The sequence below is a fragment of the Sinocyclocheilus rhinocerous genome, unplaced genomic scaffold (genome assembly GCF_001515625.1).
Source record: "Sinocyclocheilus rhinocerous isolate Xijiao unplaced genomic scaffold, SAMN03320098_v1.1 scaffold805, whole genome shotgun sequence".
In the NCBI taxonomy this organism is placed as follows: Eukaryota; Metazoa; Chordata; class Actinopteri; order Cypriniformes; family Cyprinidae; genus Sinocyclocheilus; species Sinocyclocheilus rhinocerous.
This window is the reverse complement of record NW_015646430.1, coordinates 225,550-240,617: the sequence shown is the minus strand read 5'-3', so window position 1 is coordinate 240,617 and position 15,068 is coordinate 225,550. Positions and strand designations below refer to the sequence as shown.

General features: G+C 30.9%; 1 protein-coding gene across 1 annotated transcript in view; it reads left to right on the top strand.

Moving 5' to 3' along the window:
- Positions 1–8,735, top strand: part of tpo (thyroid peroxidase) — a 40,881-nt gene extending 32,146 nt beyond the window's left edge. Inside the window, exons 9-13 of the mRNA XM_016511883.1 lie at positions 1,289–1,459; positions 3,490–3,727; positions 5,805–6,001; positions 8,549–8,628; positions 8,727–8,735. Of these exons, the coding sequence (XP_016367369.1) occupies positions 1,289–1,459; positions 3,490–3,727; positions 5,805–6,001; positions 8,549–8,628; positions 8,727–8,735 (695 nt within the window). The remainder of the gene's footprint in view (positions 1–1,288; positions 1,460–3,489; positions 3,728–5,804; positions 6,002–8,548; positions 8,629–8,726) is intronic.
- Positions 8,736–15,068: the final 6,333 nt, after the last annotated feature.

The following is a 15,068-nucleotide window of genomic DNA, read 5'->3' as shown; positions in this document are numbered from 1 at the left end:
TATATATAATAAATACATTTTAAAAAAACAGGCAGTTGAGATTTGCAATATAGTACATACATTTTTGGTTACTTGAAATAAAATAATTGTGAAATAAAATACAATATAATTTAACTTATTTTATTTTATTTAGAACATTTCACATTCAAGTATAATAAATACATTTTAAAAAAACAGGCAGTTGAGATTTGCAATATAGTACATACATTTTTGGTTACTTGAAATAAAATAATTGTGAAATAAAATACAATATAATTTAACTTATTTTATTTTATTTAGAGGCAACATTTCACATTTTATAGCTGGCCAATCACAGCACACCTCGCTTTTCAGACCGATGAGCTTTGTAAAAATATACGCGTTTCAAAAAGGCGGGGCATAGAGGAGAAACAATAATGTACAGTATGTGGAAAATAATGTGTTTTTTTAATTTTAAACCGCATAAACACATTTCATTACACCAAATACACAAAATGTTCTTTTTAGCAGCATCATATGACCCCTTTAACTAAAGATGTACTAAAATAACTAAAACTAAAAATTTATTAAAAAACTATAGTCTAAATTTTTTATGAAAACCTTAAAAAAATTAAAACACTGAAATGTTGAAGTACTAAAATTACTAAAACTGAAACAAAAATACATTTCAATTTCATAAGAAAAAAAAATATATATATTCTTTCTTTCCTTAACCTTTGTAAATATAAGTGTATATGTCATGTTATGTTATGATGCAATTAAATAAATAAATAAAACAAACCTAAAAAAAATCTTGCCTTGATAACTAACTGAAATAAGTTTAAGTACTAAAAATAAAACTGAAATAAAAAATAAATGAGAGCTAAATATAAATACTCAAAAGAAAATACTAAATTTACTAAAACTGAAATAAAAATGTAAATTGAAAAATAAAATGTATGTTTTCACATTTATTATTTCAAGTAACAAAAATGTATGTTCTATATATATATAGAGAGAGAGAGAGAGAGTTACATTATAGAGCTGATTGATGCAGACATGTCCAGGCAAGGGACAGAAATATTGAACATGTCAATATTAAATAATTACTGCTGCTACTGCCTGAGTCATTAATGAAGCACTGAATAATACTCTCATTTGGTTGGTAACTGAATGATTTATAGTTTGAAGTTCAGACCAGTTGCATATCTAGAGGTCATTTTACTGAAAACTGTTGTTTCTGTTTACCAGGGAAATGAGGTAAGTAGCTTTTAGTCAGACTCTGTTTGTGGGATGGCTGGTGTTTGATAGCATGTTCTGCGCTCTGCAGGTGGGCTGGATCCGGTCCTGCGGGGGCTTCTCGGTCGACCGGCTGCTCTGCAGAACCAGGAGCATCTCATGACAGAAGAGCTGAAGGAAAGACTGCTGGTTCTCAACATCCCAGAGACTCTGGATCTGGCTGCTCTGAACCTGCAGCGCGGACGAGACCACGGCTTACCAGGTCATTACATCAGGGTTATTACGGTTAAACTAAGCCATATATATATATAAACTTTAACTGAAATAAAAATAAAAATAACTTATTTTATTTCAGCTATAGATTCCAAGGCAACATTTTCATTTAATAACTGGATGTAAAAAATAAATAAAATAAAAATGTATTTAAAAATAAATGAAAACAAAATTACTAAAACTTTAAATAAAATTGAACATAAAATGTAAAATTTTCAACTGATTCAAAACGGTGATACTAAAATAACACAGGTCTGATTTCCTCAAAATGTTTCTCTTTTATTTAATAACTGCACACTACTGTTTACTGACATATTTTAAATAAAATACACCTTAACTAAAAAAATAAAACACATTTTAAATTCATTTCAGCTACTTTCCAATGCAACATTTCTCATTTTCATGAAGTTTAACTTAATGTATTAAAATAACTAAAACTGAAATAAAAATTAATAAAAACTATATATATTTAAAAAAGAGAATAATAAAAATGACAAAAACACGAAATTGCAAAAAATTACTAAGACTTTAAAAAATGTTATGAATTAAAATGAAAACCTAACCTAAATAAAAACTGATTCAAGATATTTATAAAAACTATAATAGTATCTCGATGATACTAAAATAGCACTGGTCTGATTTCCTCAAAATTACTTAATGTAATAAAATTACTAAAACTGAAAAAAAAAAAAAAATTAAGATACTTAATCAGTAACCCTGCACTGATTTCCTCAAAAGAACAAAAGTATTATTATTGTTTAGTACAATTACTATAATTAAGTCTTTTTGAATATTTTTCAGTTGCATTTGAAGTCCAGTTAGAGCAACTGATTCATTTAAGTGACTGATTCTTTTGAGCAAATTAGTCAAAAAGACTCACAAATCAAATTCAAACTGAGTTATTGGTTTGCTTACGGTTCATTCGGATCAGTGTTTTGTAATCATTATTGGTTCTTTAATAAAAAATACTAATTATGAGTAATTATAAGTATTATTTTTGTTTAATATAATTATTATAGATTAATTGGTAACACTTTACAATGAGGTTCTACTCGTTAACATTAGTTAACTACATTAGTTAACAAACTAACAATGAAAAATATTTCTACATTTATTCATGTTAGTGTTAATTTACATTATTAAAGGCAAATTTTGCATCTGTTAATATTAATTAATAGACCTGAGACTTTTGAGGAAATCAGTTAAAAGTATATTAATTTTACTTTAAAAAAAAATGTGTAACTTAATGTTTAATATATTTTTCAGTTGCATTTGAAGTCCAGTTAGAGCAACTGATTCATTTAAGTGACTGATTCTTTTGAGCAAATTAGTCAAAAAGACTCACAAATCAAATTCAAACTGAGTTATTGGTTTGCTTACGGTTCATTCGGATCAGTGTTTTGTAATCATTATTGGTTCTTTAATAAAAAATACTAATTATGAGTAATTATAAGTATTATTTTTGTTTAATATAATTATTATAGATTAATTGGTAACACTTTACAATGAGGTTCTACTCGTTAACAATAGTTAACTACATTAGTTATAACAAATTAACAATGAAAAATATTTCTACATTTATTCATGTTAGTGTTAATTTACATTATTAAAGGCAAATGTTGCATCTGTTAATATTAATTAATAGACCTGAGACTTTTGAGGAAATCAGTTAAAAGTATATTAATTTTACTTTAAAAAAAAATGTGTAACTTAATGTTTAATATTTTTCATTAGAGAAATGTTTATGATAACAAAACTCTGATCACAATGAGCCTTAAGCAAACTAATAACTCATTAGTTTGAAATTGATTCGTGAGTCGTTTTGACCGATTCACTCTAAAGAATCAGTTCATGAGAGTCGCATTAATTGAACTACAACTGCAGCTCTTTTGAACTGGAATAATTTTGTATGCAGTTTCTACAGAACTTAAAGAGTATAATTCTTCGTGGTTACTATTATTTGGTATTTAATAAGCATGTGATCTGAAAACCTGAATCTGATTGGCTGATCTATTACAGGTTACAATGACTGGAGGGCTTTCTGTGGATTTGACAGAGCTGAAACCAGATCAGATCTCGTCGAGCTGGTCGGCAGTGGTGTTCTGGTGGAGAAAATAATGGATGTGTACGGCCATCCGAACAACATAGACGTGTGGCTGGGAGGTCTGCTGGAGCGTCCGGTGTCCGGCGCCAGGACCGGCCCGCTGTTCGCATGCTTGATCGGGAAACAGATGAAGACTCTAAGGGAAGGTGACAGGTGCGCTCGCTGATGCTGTGTTAAACACGGTCTGAATCACGTCTGCAGTGACAGCAGAAACTGCTCAGATACAGTCAAAATACAGTCAAATGTCTAAAGATCCTTAAATCAATATACATTTCCTTGAGACGCAGAATGACATAAGATATTAAGTCTTGTTTGTGCGACTCTCGTGAATTGGATCTTTTGAGTGAATCAGTCAAAAAGACTCACAAGTCAAAATCAAGCTAATGAGTTATTACTTTGCTTAGGGCTCATTCGGGCCAGAGTTTTAAAATTACGATAATTATTTCCCACTTTTTGACTGATTGCCTCAAAAGAAGCAGTTCATAAGAGTTGTAGTTGTGGTCCAATTAGTGTGACTCTCATGAACTGATTCTTTTTTGTGAATCGGTCAAAAAGACTCATGAATCAATTTCAAACTAATGAGTTATTGGTTTGCTTAGGGCTCATTCATATCAGAGTTTTGTTATCAAAAATGGTTCTTTAATGAAAAAATTAAGCATTAAGATAAGTTAAAAAAAAAAGTGTTTTAGTTTTGTAAAATTACTTTCTTAAAATTACTTTTGATTAGAGCAACTTTCATGAACTGATTCTTTTTTTGTGAATCGGTCAAAAAGAATCATGAATCCATTTCAAACTAATGAGTTATTGGTTTGCTTAGGGCTGATTCAGATCAGAGTTTTGTTATCATAAATGGTTCTTTAATTTAAAAATATTAAACATTAGGTTGAATTCAAATTAAAATGAGAGTCTTTTTTAACTGATTTCCTCAAAAGAACCAGTTCTTAAGAGTTGCAGTTGTAGTTCAAATAGTGCGACTCTCATGAACTGATTCTTCTGAGTGAATCGGTCAAAAAGACTCATGAATCAATTTCAAACTTAACTTAATTTTTCAGAGAACAAGACTTAATATTTAATAATTTTGCTTGTTATTTGTTTAGATATTTACACTGGAAAACAAGACAAAAATAATGAATAAGAAAATCATTTTTGCAGCAATTCAAAATCAAGCTAATGAGTTATTACTTTGCTTAGGGCTCATTCGGGCCAGAGTTTTAAAATTACGATAATTATTTCCCACTTTTTGACTGATTGCCTCAAAAGAAGCAGTTCATAAGAGTTGTAGTTGTGGTCCAATTAGTGTGACTCTCATGAACTGATTCTTTTTTGTGAATCGGTCAAAAAGACTCATGAATCAATTTCAAACTAATGAGTTATTGGTTTGCTTAGGGCTCATTCATATCAGAGTTTTGCTTTTTTGTGAATCGGTCAAAAAGAATCATGAATCCATTTCAAACTAATGAGTTATTGGTTTGCTTAGGGCTGATTCAGATCAGAGTTTTGTTATCATTAATGGTTCTTTAATTTAAAAATATTAAACATTAGGTTGAATTCAAATTAAAATGAGAGTCTTTTTTAACTGATTTCCTCAAAAGAACCAGTTCTTAAGAGTTGCAGTTGTAGTTCAAATAGTGCGACTCTCATGAACTGATTCTTCTGAGTGAATCTGTCAAAAAGACTCATGAATCAATTTCAAACTTAACTGAATTTTTCAGAGAACAAGACTCAATATTTTATAATTTTGCTTTCAATGTTTAGATATTTACACTGGAAAACAAGACAAAAATACTGAATAAGAAAATCATTTTTGCAGCGCAGTTTTATTTATTTTTTTTGTGTGTGTGAAATGTTTAACATAGTCTGAGTTCATGTCAAAATGACAAGAATAAGACATCGCATTGCAGTTGTAGTTCAAATAGTGCGACTCTCATGAACTGATTCTTCTGAGTGAATCGGTCAAAAAGACTCATGAATCAATTTCAAACTTAACTTAATTTTTCAGAGAACAAGACTTAATATTTAATAATTTTGCTTGTTATTTGTTTAGATATTTACACTGGAAAACAAGACAAAAATAATGAATAAGAAAATCATTTTTGCAGCGCAGTTTTATTTTGTGTTTTTTTTTGTGTGTGTGTGTGTGTGTGTGAAATGATTAACTTAGTCATGTCAAAATGACAAGAATAAGACATCGCATCAGTCAAACTGTTGATATTTCTGTTGTGTGTTTCAGATTCTGGTGGGAACATCCTGGTGTGTTTTCCCCAAAACAAAGACAGGAACTCCAAACCCACTCTCTGTCTCGTGTCATCTGTGACAACAGCGGCGTGACGGAGGTTCCCCTCGATCCGTTCAGACTGGGATCTTACCCAGAGGACTTTGTGTTCTGCGGGAACGTCCCATCAATGGACCTGGAGGCGTGGAGGGACGGTACATATATGACATGATGCTTGTGTATGTGTATTAGGGATGGCTTTTTTGTTAAGAAGTCTCTTCTGCTCTCCATGACTGCATTTATTTAATCAAAAATACAGTAAAAAATGTGAAATATTATTACAATTTAAAATAACTGTTTTCTTTTATAGAAATCTTTTGTAACATTATAAATGTCTTGGCTGTCACTTTTGATCAATTTAATGCATCCTTATTGAATAAAAGTATTAATTTCCTAAAAAGAAATCTCTTCCCGACCCCAAACTTGAACAGTACTGCATGTGCAAAGAAAAATGTATATTTTAGGTCATGCAACTTGTTAAATTTGATAATTTAATGAACTTTCTTTTCCTTCGCAAGTTCGCGTTAAATAGTCCTGAGGTGTAACATGAATTTTTAAAACTACAAATATTTGATGTAGCCTCTCGGTTAATTTTAACTCGTAAACAGGGCATGCATAATAATTATCTAGCAATTAGAAATAGTTTTGCATTTTTAAATGAAGCAAAGCATGTAAAGCATGTGTGTTTGCCGTCTAAATGCAGCTAAACTCTGCTGTGGAGATTCATGAATAGCAAAGAGGCTCTAATGTGAGGAATTAATGTGAGTCTCTATGAGGAAAAAACACATGCAAATTCACGCAGGAAGTGAAAGAGTAAAGTGGCTTGTGTTTAAACTGCGGCGCTCAAACCTCATTCGGTCCCAGGTGAGACGCGGAGAAGTGGTTTTAAACCCAGTGTGGCAACCTGATGGTTCTATGGTTATAGTGTTTGATTCATCCAAACTTCTCAAACACACATATCACTGTTTGAATCTTAATGAGAAATCTGTTATTTTTGCTAACCCATACAGCAAAAAAAAAAAAACTTTCATGTATATTTGACAAAATTAAAACAAATATATAAGCATTTAAAATATATTTTGCCATCCATATATTTCAATCCAAGAAAATACATCAATTTGAAGAACTTTATTTGTTGTCTGTAACACATGTGAACATATAACACATCTGAATAAAAATCAGCAAGGAAAGTACTTTACAATGTGCCCAAAATTACAAGATTACAATATATGAAAAAAATATTTTATAATGTTTGTTTGATCTCTAGTATGCTAATTCACTCATTTGCATTTAGCCTCTCTATAGGCAACTCATTTTCCTGAAATAATTGTTTATATGGTTATAGTTTTTGATTCATCCAAACTTCTCAAACACACATATCACAGTTTGAATCTTAATGAGAAATCTGTTATTTTTGCTAACCCATACAGCAAAAAAAAAAAAAACTTTCATGTATATTTGACGAAATTAAAACAAATATATAAGCATTTAAAATATATTTTGCCATCCATATATTTCAATCCAAGAAAATACATCAATTTGAAGAACTTTATTTGTTGTCTGTAACACATGTGAACATATAACACATCTGAATAAAAATCAGCAAGGAAAGTACTTTACAATGTGCCCAAAATTACAAGATTACAATATATGAAAAAAATATTTTATAATGTTTGTTTGATCTCTAGTATGCTAATTCACTCATTTGCATTTAGCCTCTCTATAGGCAACTCATTTTCCTGAAATAATTGTTTATATATATATATATATATATATATTGGTATATGAAAGTTGAAACTAATACTCTTAAGACTGGAAATGTATTTTCTTGCCCCTGAGATACATTTAGAAATATATTTTAGTATATGAAAGTTGAAACTAAATATATTTTCTATTTCAAATGGATATTTCACTGACCTTCACTGTTTAACATATATTTAAAATATTTTTATGAACTACACATATATTTGCTGTGTGGGAAATGTTAACATTTGGATTTGGTTATGTGTCATGTTGTAATAATGGATTGTATTTTAATTAAAATACACAAATGTTAAAAAGTTTGGGGTGAGTGATTTATTTATTTATTTATTTTACAATAAATTAATACTTTTATTCAGCAAGGACAGATTAAATTGATCAAAAGTGACAGTAAAGACATTTATAATGTTACAAAAAAAATTATATTTCAAATAAATACTGTTCTTTTAGACTTTCTATTCATCAAAAAATCCTGGAAAAAAAAGATTCAGCAGTACAACTGTTTTCAACATAATAATAATAATCAGAAATGTTTCTTGAGCTGCAAATCAGCATATTAGAATGATTTCTGAAGGATCATGTGACACTGAAGACTGAAGTAATGATGCTGAAAATACAGCTTTGATCACGGGAATAAATTACATTTTAACATATATTCACATAGAAAATAGCTATTTTAATTTTATTTTAATAATATTTCACAGTTTTTCTATTTTTACTGCATTTTCGATCAAATAAATGCAGCCTTGGTGAGCAGAAGTGACTTCTTTAGAAAAAATGTGAAAAATCTTACAGACCCCAAACTTTTGAACGATAATGTAGATCCAATAACAGAATTCTTACATATATCTAGATAGCTAAAGGGCTAGTGGCCAATATAATGCTGATATATACATAAAAAACCAAGTCACATCTAGAGACCAGGACTCTTTTACCTTCAGACAGTAAGAAACCACCTATAAACCTCAGTAACGGCTCTGGTGACCGGCAGCACTGCGGCTGTTCCCGTTCAGTAATTCGGGTTTGTTCACACAGACATCACTGGGCCACAGGCTGTTGGATGGCAGCCGCTCGTGCAGCGTATTAACAATCATTTTCAATGTGTTGGTGGCTCCTCAGAGCCTGTAATTCTCCCAGCGACGACGTTTGTAATCTCAGCGCTGGAATGCAGCCCAATGACAAATATTGATCCATTATGAGGCTGCGACGCTGCCAAAACAATTAACGTTAGCAATCGCACCTGTTACGTGCAGCGAAATGAATCTTTCTAATGAATATTAGGCGAATCCCACGGTGCGAGCGCGAGTCCGAGAGAAGCTCCCGCAGCGAGTGAGTTTTCACATTGTGCCAGATATAGAAAGTGGGTTTGCATTAGATTGGCCTCCTGACATCACGGGTCCCGACCCCTTCCCAAGCCATCTATGGTGTTTATTCAATCCTGAAGCTGGAGCTGCCTCTGAAATCGACTGCTGTCAGCTCAGATAATGTCTTCTGGAGGAGATCGAGTGTGTAAACGGTCCTTAGGGCATCGATGGCACACGAGTCCCACATCATAACAACAACAACAGCAACGCCTTTCACCAACAGGATCAGGCTGATGTTCTCCATGGGACGGGTTACTTTAATACAACACCAGAGATGGCCTTAACCATGTCTTGAACACTGGGGAGGACCAGTTATTTCATTTTTATTGAAAAGGCCCCAGTTGTAATGGTCTTTTTATTTAAAGGAATTATATAAAAGATTTAATGGAAGCTTGTTTCTGCCACGGGATAAAATTTTTAAAAAAGATAATTGCGACTATTTATCTCACAATTCAGACTTTTTTCTTGCATTTCCGAGAAAAGAAACTCAGAATTGCAAGATATAAATGCAGAATTGCAAGATATATAAATGCAGAATTGCGAGATAAACAGAATTGTGAGATATAAATGCAGAATTGCGAGATATATAAACGCAGAATTGCACAACATAAATTCAGAATGGCAAGATATAAATGCAGAATTGCGAGATATATAAATTCAGAATGGCAAGATATAAATGCAGAATTGCGAGATATATAAACACAGAATTGCGAGGAATATATGCAGAATTGCGAGATATATAAATTCAGAATGGCAAGATATAAATGCAGAATTGCGAGATATATAAACACAGAATTGCGAGGAATATAAACGCAGAATTGCAAGATATAAATGCAGAATTGCGAGATATATAAACACAGAATTGCAGAACATAAATGCAGAATTGCAAGATATATAAACAAAATTGCGAGGTATATAAACGCAGAATTGCAAAGATATAAATGCAGAATTGAGAGATATATAAACGCAGAATTGCAAGATATATAAACACAGAATTGAGAGATATATAAACGCAGAATTGCACAACATAAATGCAGAATTGCAAGATATAAATGCAAAATTGCACAACATTAACTCAGAATTGCAAGATATCAACACAGAAATAGTACAGATCGGTTGACGGAGAGCGAAACTCTCAAGAGCTCAGTGTTCAGCGAGTGAAAATATATCTGTGAAACTTGTAATTAGCCTCTCACACACACACTGGTGAGTAAAATTGAAGAATTTATTAGCCAATGGCTAATGTTAGACATTATTTCGTCGCCCGGAGTGAAGATTTGAGGGTGGAACCGAGACTCAAACCATTAGGCCACGACTGCAACATTTACTTTATTTATTTACCTATTTCATGGTAGAAACTAAAAAAAACAGAATGGCAAGATATAAATTCAGAATTGCAAGAAAAAATATGAAATGCGATATATAAACAGAATTACAAGATATAAATAGAATTGCGAAATATAAATGCAGAATTGCGGTATGTAAATGCAGAATTGTGAGAAAAAAATTCAACTTTGCATCACAGGAATAAATTACATTTAACATATATTAAAACAAAGAACAGTTCTTTAAATTATAATATTTCACAGTATTGATCTTTTTACTGCTGTTTTTGATTAAATAAATGCAGCTTTAAGCAGAGCATAAGATACTTGTTTCAAAAACTAAAAAAAAAAGACATTAAGTACTTTTTCCCCCCCATATGCCTAATATGGAAAACGCACACCGGAAAACACATTCGTCACATTCAATTACCGGTACATGAATCATGCAAATGACTATATGATTTTCAAGATTTTCAAGGTCAAGTATGCAAAGTATTTTTTTTTTTCAATCAACTGTTCCATTTAAAAAATGAGGAAAAAAATTCTGACTATTATTTCATATGTCAGTTCAGTAATGAATTGACTTTTTTTCTCTGCAGACGTGAGACTCTGACGGTGTTTTAGCACACAATGACGCGCCGTTAGAGAATAAAGAGCTGCTGAACAATGTAGAGGAACAACAGGACGCCGTACAGGTCTGATGAATCATGACCGGCCCATTATGCCAAATATAATCCAGTACAGCAGGCCCTAATTAGTGATGGATTAATATTCTTTACTCAGACCTGCCTCATTCTCTAACTGCACAGAAGCAATTATCAGTGTACTGTACCATCTGAAAGCAACTAGTTATGAATATGCGCTCAATGCTGAAGCAAAGAGCAGTTGTGCTGCTTGTGGCTTCATGTAAAATGCTTTTTTTAAAGATATTTACTGATAGAAGTGTATTAAATCACTGTATGTTGAGTAATGCTAGTTCACTGTCATATCAGGTTTTAATTCTCCTGATTACTTTGACAGTACATGTAGTTCATGTATATTTATTTAAACTCATTATATACTTATTGCATTATATACTCATTTCATGTCCCATATGTACCAGGGTTATTATAGGTAATTAAAAATAAAACCATTTTTTGCTTGTAACAGTGTTAAAATTTTAAAGTTTTAATATTAATATTTTGAATCTGTTTTTATTTTTATAATTTATGTTTTCATTTTAATAATAGCGTTTTAGTAATGTTTTTTTCAATATTTAGTATTTATTTTATATATAGTTTTTATAAATTTTTATTTCAGTTTTAGTTTTAGTTATTTTAGAACATCACACTAAACTAAATCATTCAAACTCAAAGCAAAGGCGTTTATTCCAGTGACCCTCCCGTGCTAATAAATGAACACAACTCTATTCAAACAGATGGAGGCCACATTTACATTTTAAACCTGAAATTAAACTCTTTGACGAGGACAGGCTGACACAAATAGGCGTCGCATTTGCATTCGGCCATATCTCGTCCCGGTTTTGTTTTAGATAATGGAATACAAAAGCAATCAGTTCTGGAAAACGAGACGGCTGGAATGAAATTAAACGGAGGCTTTTAGGCGATTTCTGATGTGCTGACGTCTCTCTCCTGTTCAGGCTAATTCAAAGCAGCGTTTGTAGCGCGAGGCTCTTACGGCAGTCTCGGCGTTTCCACACTCTTCATTACAGCAGATCTGCACTGATTCACTGTAAAAACAGCACAGCTTTTGCCTTTAGAAAATGCATTTGTGATATACTATAAAAATGACATGTGCAGTTACTTCAAGGATCTTTCTGCCTGATCTGAGCAGTAAAACGTCAGTGTATTTATCAGTTAGCTGATGGAGTCCAGTTCATTTAAGCTTCAAACATGAATGCAAATGCTTCACAAGCACCATTTCACACCATTGTGTTGCATTATGAACTGCGTTCTGATACAAATACACATAGTCTGACATGCTTCCAAGAAAATAAAGTGATAAAAACAACAAAAAACTGGATATTCAATTGAAAATAATAATAACAAAATGATCAATTTCATTATTTGGATGGTGAACGGTGATGGGTGAAGTTAATGGCTTTCCCAAAAAGGAAAGTTGTTTCAGAAGTTAAATAAAAGTTACATTTTGATTTAATTTATTTGTTTATTTTTTTTAAAGTAAACCTTTTTACTGTACTTTTTGGCAATGTGATGTAACTATATGTGAAGTTGGTAATGTAAATATATACTGTATATATAAAGTAGCCACTTCACATAATTGCATATTAGACATCAAATATATAAAGTAGTATTGTTCATTTTTTATATTTTGAAGTTGATTTTTTCACTTTGAGTTATTTTTTTTTATTTCTAATTTTAGATTGTGTTCAATTGTTGTGTGCTTTTGACATTTTTATTAATTTCACATTTTTACTCAATATAGTTTAGTTGTAGTTTTTTTTAATTAGCTCTATTGCTTATAATATTTCTAGATTAATAGTCACATAACTGCATATAAAAATCTAATATATATATTGTTATTTTAGTATCATTGATATACTATTATAGTTTTTCTTAATATTTTGACTTTTATTTTTATATTTCTGTTTTGATTAATTTTAGTTAAAGTTATTGCCCTTTTATTTTTTTTATATGTCTAGTTTTTATTAATTACTTAACCTAAATCACATAACTGCATATTAAACATCAAATATATACAGTAGCAACACCTATTATATACTTTTATAGTTTTGTTAATATTTTGTATTGGACTTTATAATTTATATTTTGTTTTCACTTTAATTTGATAGTTATTTTTTTTTATTTCTAATTTTAGATATTTAGATTTTGTTGTGTTTTTGTCATTCTTATTAGTTGTAGTTATTTTGTCTATATATGTTTTTATAAATTTGTATTTATTAGTTTTAGTTAAACTGAACAAAAATGAGAAAGCTTGCCTTGGCAACTAGCTGAAATAAAATAAGTTGGAGTTTTTATTGATTTTTTTGATTAGACGGTGAAAAGTGAGCGATGCAATTGATGACTTTCCCAAAAACAAAAGTAGTTCCAGAAGTTGAGCGAGTTACATTTTGATTTGTTTAACATGCACAGATGAATCATTCACATCAAGACCAGGAACATGAATTTAAAAAAGGATAAAAAGGTCAAACTCTAAATGAATTCTCCAGTATATGCAGCTCAGAAGATCAATGCATGCAGACCTCTGCGTATGGATATTCAGGGCTGTTTTCTGCAGTGAATCCGCTCTCAGGTTCCCACACGCTCCTAAACAATTTCTGTGAGAGGAGCATCATGATCGCCGCTGACTCATCTCAACAAAGCAACACTCGATGATGATAAAGAGAAGAGCTGCGCTCGGTCCACGCTCTGACCAAACACACCCACACAGACAGAAGAAAGAAGCGGTCTGATTCTGATCCAGAATATACAGCTCAACCACAACAAACAAAACTCTGACTTTTTCACAAGTGTTCATAAAATCAACCCACTACTTTTTAACCCTATAAAGCCTTGTTGAGGCACACAATCTACTGCATGTCTTCTGATTGATGGTTTAGACTTTTTATCCAGTAAAAGAAGTTAACTAAATGAAAATGAGAAATGTTGCATTGGCAACTAGCTGAAATGAAATGTTTAAGTTTTTTATGTGTTTTATTTGATTTCAATAATTGTTTATTTGATTTCAAGTAACTAAGATGTTTTTAGTTTTAGTTAGCTATAATAACCCTGATTTACAACATTGAATATCTGCACTAATCTTATTGTCAAGTATTCGATAAATGAAATAATAAACATGATTCATCAGTACATTTTACTTAAGTACATAAAAAAAAAATCAAGTACTTCTGTACCTTTACTCAAGTAAAATTGAAAACTATTCTTTTACTGGAGTATTATTTAATTAGGGTATGTGTATATCTGTGTTCCATTTACAGAGAGCTTTCTCTCGTGCCGCTCCGAGGTTATGGAATGCGCTTCCTTTAAACATTCGAAGTGCTCCTACACTAAGTACTTTTAAGAAACTGTTGAAAACCCACTTTTTTAAAATTGTCTATTATGATTAAGTTGTATTTACATGTGACATTGTTGTAGCGCTTTGGGTTGAGAAAAGCGCATTATAAATAAAATGTATTATTATTATTATTATTATTAATATTACAAGCATCAGAATTTCATCTTTTTGTTCATATAAATATTAGCATCTGCAACAAATTGCATAGTTTGTTTAGGTTTATTTAAAGTGTAATTAAAAATGTATTTAAAGTGTAATTAAAACAAATATATTTTAGACTTTTTGAGATACTATTTTAGTTTTTAATAATATTTTTATTAATTTTAAATATTTTTTACATTTAATTTAATTTATTTTTTTAATTTTAATAATAAACATGATTCATCAGTACATTTTACTTAAGTACATAAAAAAAAAATCAAGTACTTCTGTACCTTTACTCAAGTAAAATTGAAAACTATTCTTTTACTGGAGTATTATTTAATTAGGGTATGTGTATATCTGTGTTCCATTTAAAAATATATATAAATAATCTGGCTATTACTTCATATGTCGGTTTTTAAAGGGTTAAAGATGATATTCTTTCCCAGAGGACTGATTCAGAATCTGCGCTGCAGTCGAGCTGTTATTAAATCAAGTTGTTTATAGTTCATCAGGCGGTCAGTGAGTGAACTGTGGGACGCTGGGAGGATCGTTCAACAGAGCACTAAAGTACAGTGACGAAGTAAAAACTGTTC